Source organism: Podarcis vaucheri (genome assembly GCF_965113315.1).
Source record: "Podarcis vaucheri genome assembly, chromosome: 2".
Taxonomy (NCBI): Eukaryota; Metazoa; Chordata; class Lepidosauria; order Squamata; family Lacertidae; genus Podarcis; species Podarcis vaucheri.
The window spans coordinates 35,022,576-35,036,720 of NC_138760.1; the positions used below are offsets into that span (position 1 = coordinate 35,022,576).

A 14,145-nucleotide genomic window follows, 5' to 3' on the forward strand; every position below is an offset into this window, starting at 1 on the left:
GAGTGTACTCTTCAGTGTGTGGTGGTTCTGTTGGAGATTAAAGTGTGGCAGATCATGCCTTCAGGCAAGGATTTGGTTTGACCTTTAATCATTATTTTTGTTTTCCCCGGTGATGTATTAAAGTATAAGTTTATAGTGCTTGCTTGCTTGGGGCGTAAAGTTTTGTACCAGTGTCTTTAATGAACAAATAGTGGTGGGTGGGAGAGAAGTAATGTGACCCAGAGCTCTATCATTGAGGTTCACTAGCCTTCCTCAAACCAGTGCCTTCCAGACATTTTGCACTGTAGCTTCCAACACCCCTGACCAGTGGCCACACTGTCTGTGGCTGGGTAGGGGTTAGAGCACAGCAATATCCAGATGGCACCAGGTTGGGGGAAAGTACAGGTGGATTGGCTGGTCTGGACCCAGCTTAGGAATTTCAGTATTATTTTATATGTTGAGAGCATGCAGACTCATGGAAGAGATATTGCCCTTCTTAATTTGAATAACTTGTTCTCTAGGATCAGCACAACAATAAATGTTTTCTTCAACTCAGTTATAGGGCATCTTCTTGCCGCAGGTGCACATTTTGTGCAAGAATTCAAAACATTAGAGCAGGATTCACCTAATGAGTCCCGCCAGGAGAAGACCTGTGTGAGGATTCCACTTTTACAATGGGATCCCCCAAACTGACTCTGAGGGCATCAGGAAAAAACCCCAAATCAGCATGCAGCAGCAGGAGAAGGGGGTATCATTCCATCTAGCAAGCTGAAATATTTGTGCTGACAGAACGTTGGCCTTAGCACAATCGTGAATTCCTCCCTTAGTATTTCTCCAACTTTAAACTTTTTTTGGGCATTGTGCCTGGCACCATTGTGCACAATGTTGCCAAAAAACAGTCAGTTACCACAAACAGTCTGCTCTCTGTGAACTGTCCAGCGTAATATGTTACCCCAGACATGAATGAATCTTTCTACATGCCAAAGCCATGTTGATCATGGGTGTATGTTTTACCTCCAATACCATTTCTCCTTGTGGACCTCCCTGGACATATTTGAACAGTTTTGGTTGATACAAAGTGAATGTTAGGGTTCATTCAAACCAGTTCATTTATCTATGGTAACAAATTGATTACCATCTTGCTTTTGCAGGATATTTGCAAAATTGCTTTTGTCACCAGCTTTTAATCCAGGACACAAGGTCCTACCCCTGCATCTCTTCGGCTAATAAATCACTCAGCATCTTGCACACAGATCGCCTTCGCCCTATACCACATGCCTCAGCTGTGCCTTTTGCAAATAAAAATAAGCTTATTAACTTTCACTTTAAATGCCTTTACTTAAAATGCTTGTTGAAATTGAAAGATCTTGGGCCAAGTGCTTGAAGTTCAACAGGGTGGGGTTGGGCACTGTTTCAGTGCTAATAATTTCATCCTCCCATTATCTCTCTTAATAAGGCTGCATATACACTATATATTTAAAGCTCGTGGCTTCCCCCTAAAGATCTCTGGGAATGGTAGTTTACTCTTCAAAGAGCTGCAATTCCCAGTAACCCTTAACAAACCACAGCTCCCAGGGTTCTTTGGGGGAAATAATGTGCTTCCATTGTGCTTTAAATGTTTGATATGTACATAGCCTAAGTCTCTGCATCTGTGGGTTTCAAGCTGAGTGGGCTTCAGTGACAGGGGGACAGGAAGGCAGGGCAGGGAGGATTCGGACTCCTGGCTTCTCTGCCAAGGAGGGTAACAATGTGATTAAGGCTTTTATTTCATTTGGCGTTTTTGTAAATCCGGCAACTTTTGGATTTGCTCAACAACTGTTGGGTTTTCTTTTAGAAAGCTCAACAATTTTGGTGGTTTCCTCAATAATTTTGGGGTCTTCCTTAAAAAAAGCTCAAGGACGGAAAAGGATACATTTTTTTAAAAAAAATCCAGTTATTTCCCTCCAGCAGCCTAGTTTGAAGATTAAACTACCTGAGGATGAAGTAGAGGCCAAACGTGAAATATTTTTGATTTGGGTGAAGTTTTCAGTGTGCGAAATTGGGCTTTCACTTCCTTCCACCTAGGTGAGGTTCTGAATTTTGATGGCATATACATTCAACAAGAGAAGGCTATTAGTCTCCACACTTGATAACAACCAATATCCCTACAGGAACATGTTTCAGTTGCAATTTCAGTCTCCCCTGTCTTGGAGACAGGTTGCAGATCTGTGGCCTTTTGCTCTGAAATAAATACAACAAGGAGGCATTTCCAGCCTCTTTGTATAATCAAAGAACCGCAGAGAGTAATCAGGGGAGGGCAGTATATTGTTTGCAGCAAAGATGTCCCTAGGGATTAACAGCTTCAGGCTTTGCCTGCTGATGCTGCTGAGTGTGGCAAAGGGTGGCGAGTGAGATTCTCTGTTGCTAGGATTCTAGTAAGCCTTGGAAGGCCTGGACCCAGCACTGGTGTTGCATTTGTCTACTAATTTCCTCTGTGTCTTTATGTTTCAGTGATCAGAGCAAAGGCTGTCTCTGAAAAAGAGGTGGACTCCGGTAATGACATCTATGGAAACCCCATCAAACGCATCCAGTATGAAATCAAGCAGATAAAGGTAATGAACAGTATATCGGAATCCTAATGGTACGGACCTTAACTTAAAAGAAATGATGTATTTATATATCTAAGTCTACACACACACACACACACACACACACGCAAGTAACTTCCAAACCCATTGACTTGCTGCCGTTCTAGCTAGGATAATGCAGCTGTTTTGCTAAACGATTAAATGGTGCCAGAAAAGGCTTTGGAAGCTTATAGTTACCACAATCCTCCAAAGTAGTTCTTAATATCTTAAGACGTTTTTATGATGGTGTCTTTCCAACACTGGGTTCTCAAGTGCCTCACTCTGGCCCAACAGAACTGACTGAAGAAAAGTGTGGGGGGGATCCCCTCTAGCTCGGGCTATTTTATGGGTTATAAACACCCCATAGTTTGTTATGAGTGCTGGGAATTGTAGCTCTGTGAGAAGAAGACTACAGTTCCCAGGATGTGTTCAGTGGAGTGGGGGAATGTGCTTTAAATGTATGGTGTGTATGCAGCCTTATGCTTAAGGACACCATAAGCATGGGATCTAAACCTCCTTCCTGTCCCTAGTGAGGGGTGGGTTAGAAATCATATTAAAGTGAATGATGAGGGACAAGGTACATCAGGGGGAGATACCAAGTGCTTGAGAGGGCAGGAACCATGACAGGTTGCTTGTAGAGGAAAAACAGCTCCAATAGTGTCCCCACCCCCTGGCCACTTCCTATATTTCTGCATATAATTCTATGGGGAAAGCAGAGGCAATGCCATTCGAAATAGGCCTCTTTGGGGCTGAGTAAAAGGGGAAATGGCTCAAAGAGACTCCAGAGCAAAGTGGTGCACACCACCACTTTAAGCCCTAATGCTGGGATACTTGGACATCCTCGGCCAAGGCCTTCTTCCTGAACTGGGTCAGTTCTTCCTGCTTACCTTTGAGCAATGTGTGTTGCCAGCTTCTGAGTTCCTCTAATACAGCTGTCCATTCTTCTGTTCTTTCAGGGCAAGCATTTTGCTGGAGGGAGAGGAGTGGTGAAGCAAAGCAAACATTTTGTAGTTTCTCTTTCTTTTATGAATGTCACCACACTTTTATTGATTTTGCATATATGAATAATAATAAAAAACAACAGAATCCCTTCCACCCTCCCTCCCACTTCCTGGGGAAGAATATACCTATAACAATTTTCATACCAACATGGGTTTCTATGCCATGAACAATAGGTGGTCTGAAGCCATGACTGTGCTTGTTTTCGAACTCGTACATCTGCCTGAGAGTCTTGTTACTGGAGGGTGTCAAAATAAATAATCCAATAGTTCCATGTGCAGTTTCTCCTGCTTGGGAGTGCCTTGTATGCTCCTTTACATCAAAGCTGGCCTTGCTGTATGTATTCTGCCCATAGCTTCACCCAACTTCTTCCCCTTCCAGATGTTTAAAGGGCCCGACCAGGACATTGAATTCATCTACACGGCTCCTTCTTCGGCTGTCTGTGGAGTGACGCTGGATGTTACTGGCAAGAAAGAGTATCTCATTGCAGGTAAGGAGTATCTCTTGAGGCAAGGAAAAGGAGGACTGTAATGGTTTTTAAAAAATACTTTATACATGCCATTTGGAGCTGGAGGAAAGTTAAATAGGGATTGAATGGGATATCATGGTGTTAGGTGGGATGTTCAAATCCTTGCTCTAGTTAGGAAGTTCAATGGGCAAGGACTTGAGCAAGTCACAGTTGCTCAGCCTAAACTACTTCACAGGGGACTTGGTGGTAAAGCCAAAACACAGCTCTTTGGAGGAAGGGGACAAATATGAAATCAGCAGAGCTTCCTTGGGATGTAACCAGACTGTGTCCTGTTCTGGCTACTAGTCATGAGGACGAAATGCACTCCTAACGACAAATGCAATCTGCCCTCCATTGTGCAAGAAGGGTTTGTGGCATATTGCAAACTGCCCTATACAGTAGTCAGTATTATGCAGCTGAGACTGCTTTCCCTTTAAATGATCTTGGTGTAGAGCTTTGCGCAGCGGCACCTCCTGGTGTTCCCTTGAAAGGGTATCTGTTCTTGTCTGGACATGAGCAAAGCAGACCCATTGGTCTAACTCAGCACGCCAGTTCTTCTGTTGTGATAGGAACGTGCTTTGTATGAAATCACACACACACTCCTTCCACCACCCCACGTACACTTGTTTGCGTTTGCCCAAGATAAGACACTTGATAGGGCAATGTGCTTGATGAGGGGTGCGTGCGTGCATGCACAACCATAGGACAACCATGCCCCAACTAAAACCATTTTGCTCTGCCAGGGAAATCTGAAGGCAACGGCAAGATGCACATCACGCTGTGTGACTTCATCATTCCTTGGGACTCCCTCAGTGCTACCCAGAAGAAGAGTCTAAACCAGCGGTACCAAATGGGCTGTGAGTGCAAGGTAATAAACCCAATAATGAGACCATTTCAGCTTGTTGACTTCCTGCTGATCTGTATGCGTGAGCCTCCTCAGGAGAAGCGTTTTGCTTTAGTTGCAGTGATGGCAAATCGCGCGAGCCAATTGTGTCTTTTATCTCTGCAGATCTCCCGATGCCCCTCCATCCCCTGCTATGTCTCTGCTCAGGATGAGTGCCTGTGGACTGACTGGGTGACAGAGAAGAACATCAATGGGCGGCAGGCAAAGCACTTTGCCTGCATCAAGCGGAGCGATGGTTCATGCGCGTGGTACCGTGGAGTGGCCCCACCCAAGAAAGAGTTTCTTGACATTGAGGACCCTTGAGTCCCCAAAGCCATGGCAGTCCAGTAGCCAATAGCAACAAAGCCGGCAAGATATTAGACTGGTCCACCTTTGACATCACTTCCTGGAAACAGCATGAAAATAAGGTCTCCTGGGCGGGCACAACAGTGGTGGAGGGAGGGGCTAAGGAAAGGGATGTCTAGGCCACTCATATATTGCTCAGTCTGTTTCTTCTCCTGTGTTAAGCGCCAAGGGGTGGTTTCTTGCCTTTGGGATTACATATGCCAATATGCCAAGGCACAGTGGAGGGAACCAGAGTGTACAATATGAGTGGCCAAAAGGTGTTGCCTCTAATTCTGTGTAGCAGGCCTACCAGGTTCTTATTGCCTTGAGAGGGTGCATCCCTTGTTGAGGGGATATCTCCTGCTCCCTCTGTTCCCCCACCCCCACTGGCTTCTGCCTGGGTAAAAACCCACCTTTTCTTCCATACGCATCACAAAATTAAATCCCTCCATACTCAGTGCTTTGAAGTCGTTCCTTTCTCCTTGCCACGTTTGTACACATATGGTACAAGTATGTCCCATAAAAACAGCAGCAACACCACACACATATACACACACACAAGGGAAATGGTGGCTTTGTCACAAGTCACGATATCCTCTTCCGCAGGTGAAGAAAGTTACATTCCCTTACCAGTGACAAAGCCACCAAGAACAAGCCACCAGGAGGCAGAGGGACAATCTCTGCTTTCAGAGGCAATGTTTTTGGGGCTAATGGGGGGTGGTGTCACAAAATAATAAGCCCTGCCTATGTGCGCGCATAAGAGATGCGTGCAGATTCTGAGTCTGTGTTCTCAGCTATTACATTTCAGCCAAAGAACATTTGTCAGGGGATCTGGGTTAGTCCATCAAGTCTCCTGCTTGAACCATATGTATGCATCACCCTATTGCATGCTTGTGCCATTGATGAAAATCTGGTGCCAAAACCGTGGGAAGACTTAATGCTCCTGCTAAGCGTTCAGTATTATGTGGACCAAAGGAGTCCTCCTCTTTGAAATCCCTTGCTATGCAGAGTAATGATTTTTAGCATGGCCAAGATGGCTCGCAAGTCCTGCCCCATATAAAATTTGACGCTTGTGGCAAGCAAGAGTTCTCCAGAAGGCAAGACTTTTGCGTGTCCCTCCCAAATATGTGACCGCAAGAGCCGGTGTCAAGGTATACCCCTTATAAACTGTGAGTATGAATGCTCCTTTGGAGTAATAAACCAGACCTTGGCTGCCTGCAAAAGGATCCTATCACACATCTCTGCCTTCAGCCCCCTTTTCCTTCTGAGCCAGTTCTCTTTCTTTGCTGTGCTCCCCGCCCCCCTGCCCCCCCCCCCGAGCTCTGCTGCTTTCCCAACCCGCAATACCTGAAAATTGATTTGGAGAGTGTCCGGAAGTTCCCCCAGCCAGACCTGCCCCCTGCGGCCTTTTCATGCTGTTCATCAAGGTCAAGTTTTTAAAGATGTCATATTGGACCAGTCTGTTTGATTTCAATATATTTTAAAAAAAATAGAAAAAGGAAAAAAAATCTGTTCAGTCCAATATAAGACTCCTGTTTTGCTTCCTGTATGGTTATATCCTATGTGACATTTACCTCTCTCTCTCTTTTTTCCTCTCACTGCTGATCCTGTCCTTGATTTTAATGTTTTCCATTTGTTTTGGCAATCAGTTGTATCATTCCTCTATTATGTTTTTTTAATTTTTTTTTTAAAAATTCCTTGTTAGCTGTTAGATTTGCACTTATTATTTTTAAAGGGGTTCTGCATTGGAGGGAAGAATTGTCAAAATGTACAGAGGGTGGAGTCCCTCCCATTATTTCTGAGTGCCAGTGGGCGCAGGTGTGGTTGTGTGTGGGGTGGGTGTTAGCATTCCTTCTTCTGTCTTCTTCCTGATGCCTCTGCAACATGCACAGGTCTTCTCTAGAAGTCGGAGGCTGGCTGTGGCACGTGACTGCTGCTTGCTAGACAAACTGCAGTTGCGTGACTGCCGTACCAAAACGTGAGTTTGCCGTTCTAGTAGCAGCGTGGAAAGCAACCATTCTGAAAAGGACCTGTTTTGTGGGAAAGCAGTATCAAAGGCTCTTCAATCGGCTTAATTTATCGCTGTGGGTTTTAATGCCACCTGGAAACTTCCCTGATAAGAAAGCTAAGATGCACACACAGAAACAATCCAAAGCCCCCTCATGTCAGCAACTCAAAATATTTAAAAAAAAAGGTTTACATTATTTTCAAATCTTTGCTTAGTAAGTATGAAAAAAAGAATAAGTATCTAACTTGCTGCCATAATTTAAAGCTTATTGGGGAGTAGGGCCGGGATGATGTTTGGTGGGTAGAGTAATATTGGGGGTGGGGGTGGGGGAAAAAACTTTTTTGTTGTTGTTGTTGGATTCTGAAAGCTGAGATTTTCTTGTGCTGGGAACACATGAAAATTGTTGAATAGACAAGCAGACTGTGCATGTCTCTGATGCTTTGTATAATTCATACGTGGACATTTGAGTCTTCGGACAATAAACAGTATTATCAAATAAACCGGGAACAGTCTCTCCTTGTCTGGAGCACACGTTGCCATCAGTGGAGGTGTGGACGTTAGAAGGGAGCCCTGGGAATTCATCCTGTGCTGCTCAGCCTCTGTGAACTGCTTTACAAGAGTCACCTTGATGGAGGTAGGTGGAGAGTTGCAAGTTTCCTCCAGGCTTTGCTCTCCACTCGCCCTCTTCCCATGCCCCCTGGCACAAACTGGTCTCTAGTTCCTAATGAGATAAATTGTTGGTTCACTGTGCCTCAGCCTATTTCCAAAGGCCCACCTCCAGCTGTTCTCCCATTTTGATGACTCCCATGTCCCCTTATTTCTTGATGTTAGAGAAAACATCACATATGGTTCTCTTTAGTGATGTCAAGGATTTATTCCAGTGACATACAGCGACTCCCACAGAATCAGGCTCTGTGTCAAAATATGTGCTGTTTTTCATCCACTTCATGGAAGGAATCCAGTGAGTCTCAAAACTGAATGTATAGCATGAGTGGCCCTGCTTCTGGCCTACCAGGTACTTATTGCCTTGAGAGAGGATATCCCTTGTGGGGATAATTCCTACTCCTGCTGTTCCATCACAAACCTGGCTTCTGTCTCTGTAAAGACCCACCTTTGCCTCCATAAACGTAACACATTAAATCCCTCATCCACACTCAGTTCTCTGGAGTCATTTCCTTCTCTTTGCCACTTACATTAGGACTCATGGCTTTCACGTACTGGTACTTCCTAGATTAGTTGTGTGAACTTCTTGGTTTCCTAGGCAAATGCACCTGAAGCTCTGTAGAACTAATACAGATGGGAGGCCTGCCCACAAGCATCAAACTTTATAGAGAGATTAAACTGGGATCTCTTAAGTTACAATAGACTTGCAAATTCACCTCACCTGCTGCAATACTAGGTATGCTCTTTAATACAAGTGCCCAGGAGACCCACGTACAGAGCCATCCACATCTAGTTATGTTGCATACAGCTCCTTATTACTTTAATGAGACAAACCCAGATCACAAAGAAAGTTGATCTTCTTGATAATGGTAACAAGCCCATCTAGAGTGATGTGGTTATTTCTCAGATGGATGGGATGGATCCATAGGTGACCTAACTCTGTAAGTAACGGAAGATCTGGGACCCACCAGATGTTGTTGGACTACAGTTCTCATTGGCTCCAAACAGCATGACAATGGTCAGGGAAGGTGGGAATTACAGTCCCAACAAATACATGGAAGGTCACATTGCCAATGCTTGTTGACCACCAACCCATCCCAAGGACACTAAAGGAACATAGCATTGTAATGGGAGTGTTATACTAGATGTCATGGCATGTATTGTTTCTAAAGCCATAGTTCTGTGATAGAGCTTATCTGCATCTCCAATTAAAAGAGGCAGGAGAACTGGAAAATATCTTTTCTTGAGGCTTTGGAGAACCCCTACATCAAAGTAAGTGATGCTGTGCTGGACCAAACAGCTGACTCAATATAAGGCAGTTTCATATGTTGGGCTTGAACCTACGTAGGCTGTTAACAGAACATGCCCCTCCCCCAATCCTGTGTATATGGGTGTATAGTTGAACCTGGACCAGGGATGCTAACTTGAATAAAATACTGGGGGGAGGGCAGGTAAGCCCTGCCCCACATAATCAATCACAACACTGTTTCATTGCATAGTATTGTTACAGTCCACCCCAATCCGTCGAGCTGTGCATGGAATTCCGGAGGTTTTCGCCCTCAACCAGGGTCTGTGCTTCTTTGGAGAATTGAAGACACCATGGAGGCTGTTGTAGCTTTAAGGAATATGATTTATTCACAAATCTACACCTGAATATGGACGGAGGGAGTCCAGGCCTTATAGTATGGTCATCTCAAGAGGCTCTTGTTCCCCACAGCAGTGCAGCACCAGAGTCCAAGGCGTCTCTCCTGCTTTCAGCCATCCTTTTTTCAGTTTTTGGAAGCCACCTGCCAAAGTCCCTAAACTCTTCCTGTGACATCATGCCCAGTTACCCAGGCAACCTTCCAAATCTCCTGTCTCTGTTCACACCTCAGGGCGAAGGGAAGGGCAGTATTCTTCCATTGCCTGTATTGTTTCTGAATGGCCCTAGCTTGGCCAGGTCATTTTGCGTAAGAATTCCTCTGCAGCTTGTATACGCCCTTCACATCCCAAATAATCAAAATCTTACCATTTATTAATTTACAGGGTTTTTTTGGGGGGGGGGTCCCCTCCAAACCATAACAGTGTTATAAGAATTTTAAGGTCTTATATATTTAATAAATGTACCAAGCAAACACGTACATAAATACATATAAACCACATGTCTGAAGCAGCACAGGAAGACAGTCCTGAAACCATTTTGACACTCAAACTGACCAAATGTTTCTCTGCAAGGAGGGAGGGGGTGAGGGAACCTTCCCATTGTCTCAGGAATTGGGTAATTACCATCTCAAAGGAATGGCCAGACTACCAGAAAACGCAATCAGATAAGGCATTATCAGATAACCTGGAAGTCAGGAAAAACAACAACATTCAATTTTTTGTTGTAGACTGCCTTTTCTGTGTTGTAGGTATGATGTTTGTGGGGGGTGGTCTTGGGCTACACCCCTTCTGTGATGTATGTATGATGTATGGAGGGGTGGTCTGGAGCTCCAGGGCAGGGAATTTCAAAATGGATATATAAGGGCGGGCACACCTTTGTTCTGGGTCATCCTGCGTGTGAGGGGAGCACCCTGTTGCAACAGCTTTAATAAAGATCAGGTTTACTAGCTGCTTTGCTTCTTAATATTCTCTGGTTGGCCTCTGTTATTTTCTCCTACCGATGGAGAACCTACAAAGGACTCTATAAGGGCTGGAATAAGGGCAGATTTCGTTTACGACAACAGTATTATAAAAGGGAAACGTCTCTCTCCCATGACTGACAAGTCACCACGGGAGCTCTTTTTATTTTTAAATTGTTATTTTGAGCTTTTCTACCTTGAAGTTTTCCCTTTACAGTATTAATATTTTTCTCTGTCCAAATCTCTGTTCCTGCCTTGTCCCGGAACCCGTAACAAATGGCTTAGCTAGTCAGCCTGAACCAAAATTCTACATTTCCTCTAATTTTAGAATCTGGCAATAAAAACCCGCAGAGAAGAATAACTTAAGCATAAGGCAGGAAAAAGAAATCTACCGTGACGTTTTATGTTATTTGAATAAATAAATCATGGAAAGCTCAAAAATACTGACGAGTTCCACCTACCCACCCACGCACCGCGCGCAGAAGAAACCCCTTCACATTCACGCCCCAATTTATTTCATTTTTCTACCCCGGCGAGGCACGTGGCAGGAAGTGCAACCCCCGCCCCGTCTCTGCGGGACACTGCGCTTTTTGGGTCCCTAATTCGTTTCTCCTCCAGTAGTCACGCGCCATCCTCTGTGTGCCCAGCCCCGCCTTTGATCTTTGCACATACATCTATGCAAAACAAACACACATATACAGTATATTTTTCTTAAATATATATATATATATATTGGCAGCGGACAAAAGGTAGCAGCTGCATTCGAGCAAGCGCAAGAGCCAAGACTTCGCCGATGCCGGGAGGGCTACAGCAGGCGGCGCTGCCTTCCCGAAAGCGGCGGCAGGGCGGGCTCCGTTGCGTCAGAGGGAAACCGGGCAGGGCTCCTCTGCTTTCTCCACCCCTTTAGGGCGAGGATTGGGCCCGGCGCGGCGGCAGCACCAGCAGCAGCGGCCTAGCAGCAGCGCCAGCTGAGCTCTTTCCTGCTCTCCTACGCGGCGTGGACACGTGTGTGTATGTGCGCGCACGCGGGTCCCCCGGATGGTGAGTGTGTGGCTGGGAAGGGGGATGGCGAGGGGGTCTTGGGGGCGGGGAGCGGAGACGAGCTTTCCTCCCCCCTATTTAGTAAGGAGGTGAGCAGGAAAGCGCTTGGGTCGTGGTAGGGCGGCGGCGGCTAGGTGAATCCATGGGGTGGATCGGGGTTCTGAGTGGGTGTGGGCTGGGGATTTGCCTACCCTCGTGCCCTCCTTGCCTTGCCTCCCCTACGCCCGGGCTGCGTTGCAGAAGCAAACCTGGTGCCTCCGTCTCCAGTTCATTAACCCGCTGCTGCCGCCGCCGCTCGGTTTCTCTGGGCCGGGATGACCCGAACCTTCGCCCAAGCCCCGGGTTCTCATAAACAAGCCCCATATAGATCAGCTCCCCCCCCCCCAGGCGCGAGCGGCGGGGCGTTGAGGAGGTTGCCATCTCTTCCCTAAGGACTCCTCCGCTCTTGGCTGAGGGGCCCTGGGCACGATCTTCTTGGGCCCTTGAGAAAGCGCAAAGGTTGTGGGTGCCCTTTGCACCAAGGCGGCGATTGCGTTCTGGGGCACCTTGGAAGCGGCGGCTGCTGCTCAGCTTGTGGGGCGCGCGGGGCTGTTGGGAGATGGAGATACAGCCTGTGTGGTGCTCATGCTGCGTGCGCGGGCACTGCTTGCTGGGCGAAGGTGGCTGGGGCCTGTGCACGGTCTGGCGATGGAGAGCAAGGTGGGGTGGGCTCTCGTCCTCTCCTTGATAGACAAATCATGAAGGAGGGGGGGCGTTCTTCTACATCTGGGCCATAAAGCAGCCTTTCCTTCTGCCTCCTGCTACATCCTGTTCTGCTGGCATTCTGACCCACTCAATGGGGCCTGTTAATTCGCTCTGTTCCTTTGGGGATGTGGGCTTGCTGAATCTCCACTCGGCTCCTCATCCCCATGCAAAGAGCTGAGGGTTCCTTTCCCTGAGCATGTGTGCAACATAGCTACTCTGAGCAAACCGTTACATCTCCTCAACGCACCAGCTTTGCCCGCTTGCTCTTCAGTGCCAAGGGCACACACAGCAGCACCCTTCTCTCGCCTCTTTGCTGTTCCATTACTATTTGTACCCTATATAAATGCCCTTGACTGCTGATTTAGATGCTGCTGCTTTGGCAAGAGTTAGCAGAGGCCTGCCATGAAAGGTGAGGGTTTTATCCCACATACAAAGCAATTCTCTACCAGTCAGTTGCCGGCTATGACTTTCCCTATGTCCCCTTCCAAAGCAAGAGGTAGTCTTGGCCGTATAAGGCATTATTATTATTTATTATTAAATTTGCATACTATACCCGTAGATCTCAGGTCTGTTCACAACAAGGTGAGTTGATTAAGCTGACGTTCATCAAAAGCATGGAAAGGACTAGCCAGGTATGTCCATCCTGCTGGGTGCACAATGGTGCTAGGAATGAAGTATCCTTGTGTAGGACCCATTTCAGCTGCTCTGGGGGAGACCGACACCATGTAGTGCCTCCAGTGGCTTCTTAGGCGATAACCAATAACGTAATAGCTGTTGTAGAAAGGTTCAATGTCATGGGAGCTTCAGATGAGCATCATAACATGTGGAAGATGCTCACTGGACGCCTTAGGAAACCTCCACACTAGTAAATGAAGAAAGTGCAATCTCCCTACAATGAGCTAGCTACTAGTGCAAGTAATTTTTGTGTGTGTGTGTGGGCTGGGCAGAATGGTTGCCGCCTTTTGCATGAAGAGCTGCTATATGTACTTTATAGGACACATAGGAGGATGTTTTAGTAGGACTTGTGTTGATGGAAGCCTCTCTCTTTTTTTGAAAAACCAAATATAGACTTGTCTTTTGACAAAGGCACTTACAAGATGGGTAACAATGTTCTGAATTCTGTTAGGAGAGACACCTGTGGTTTCTATCTGGGGTGTTCTGCTTCTTCTGTTTGCTAGTCAAATCTGAGTGCAGTCCAGGCATTCCTTAGGTGACAGAGTAATCCTTTTTTCCTTACATTGTAGTGCTGACTTCCCTATTGGAGGAAGTGGCAAATCTCAGGCCTTCCAATTACAGCTGTACCTTGGATCCCGAACGCCTTGCGAGTCGAATCTTTTGGATCCCGAACGCCGCAAACCCGGAAGTGTGTGTTCTGGTTTGCAAATGTACTTTGGAACCCTAACATCTGACATGGCTTCTGATTGGCTGCAGGAACTTCCTGATTGGCTGCAGGAAGCCATTCCTTGGTTTTTGAATGTTTTGGAAGTCAAACCATTCAACTCCCGAGGTACCACTGTATAGGTCTTCAAGGTGATTGTTTGTTACAAACTATCTTGTGGCTAAAATTGTTCCAGCAGTTGGAGAAAAACTAAAATATGCCATCTTCTCTTTTGTAAACCAGTTCCCAATTTCACTGCAAGCTCTTTCAAGAGCTGAGCCATTTTTTAGGGCGTGGCCTATAGAATGCGGGGCACAAATTTTTTCTTAGTGATTGATTCAGGGGAAATTAAATAGCAGGTGATCTGGGTTACTGGGTAGGATATTTATGT

General features: G+C 46.1%; 2 protein-coding genes across 7 annotated transcripts in view; both read left to right on the forward strand.

The window, feature by feature from the left end:
- TIMP2 (TIMP metallopeptidase inhibitor 2) overlaps positions 1-7,828 on the forward strand; it is a 28,054-nt gene extending 20,226 nt beyond the window's left edge. Inside the window, exons 2-5 of the mRNA XM_082210973.1 lie at positions 2,470-2,570; positions 3,966-4,074; positions 4,836-4,960; positions 5,102-7,828. Coding sequence (XP_082067099.1) covers positions 2,470-2,570; positions 3,966-4,074; positions 4,836-4,960; positions 5,102-5,299 — 533 coding nt within the window. The 3' untranslated portion in view covers positions 5,300-7,828. The remainder of the gene's footprint in view (positions 1-2,469; positions 2,571-3,965; positions 4,075-4,835; positions 4,961-5,101) is intronic.
- Positions 7,829-11,451: 3,623 nt separating this feature from the next.
- Positions 11,452-14,145, forward strand: part of USP36 (ubiquitin specific peptidase 36) — a 31,896-nt gene continuing 29,202 nt past the window's right edge. The window contains exon 1 of one of the 6 annotated variants that reach the window (XM_082213241.1): positions 11,452-11,632. The gene's annotated coding sequence lies outside the window, so the exon portion shown is untranslated. Of the gene's footprint in view, positions 11,722-12,735; positions 12,786-13,620; positions 13,740-14,145 lie in introns of those variants that run through there. The other 5 variants (XM_082213242.1, XM_082213238.1, XM_082213237.1 and 2 more) reach the window with 5 other exon arrangements.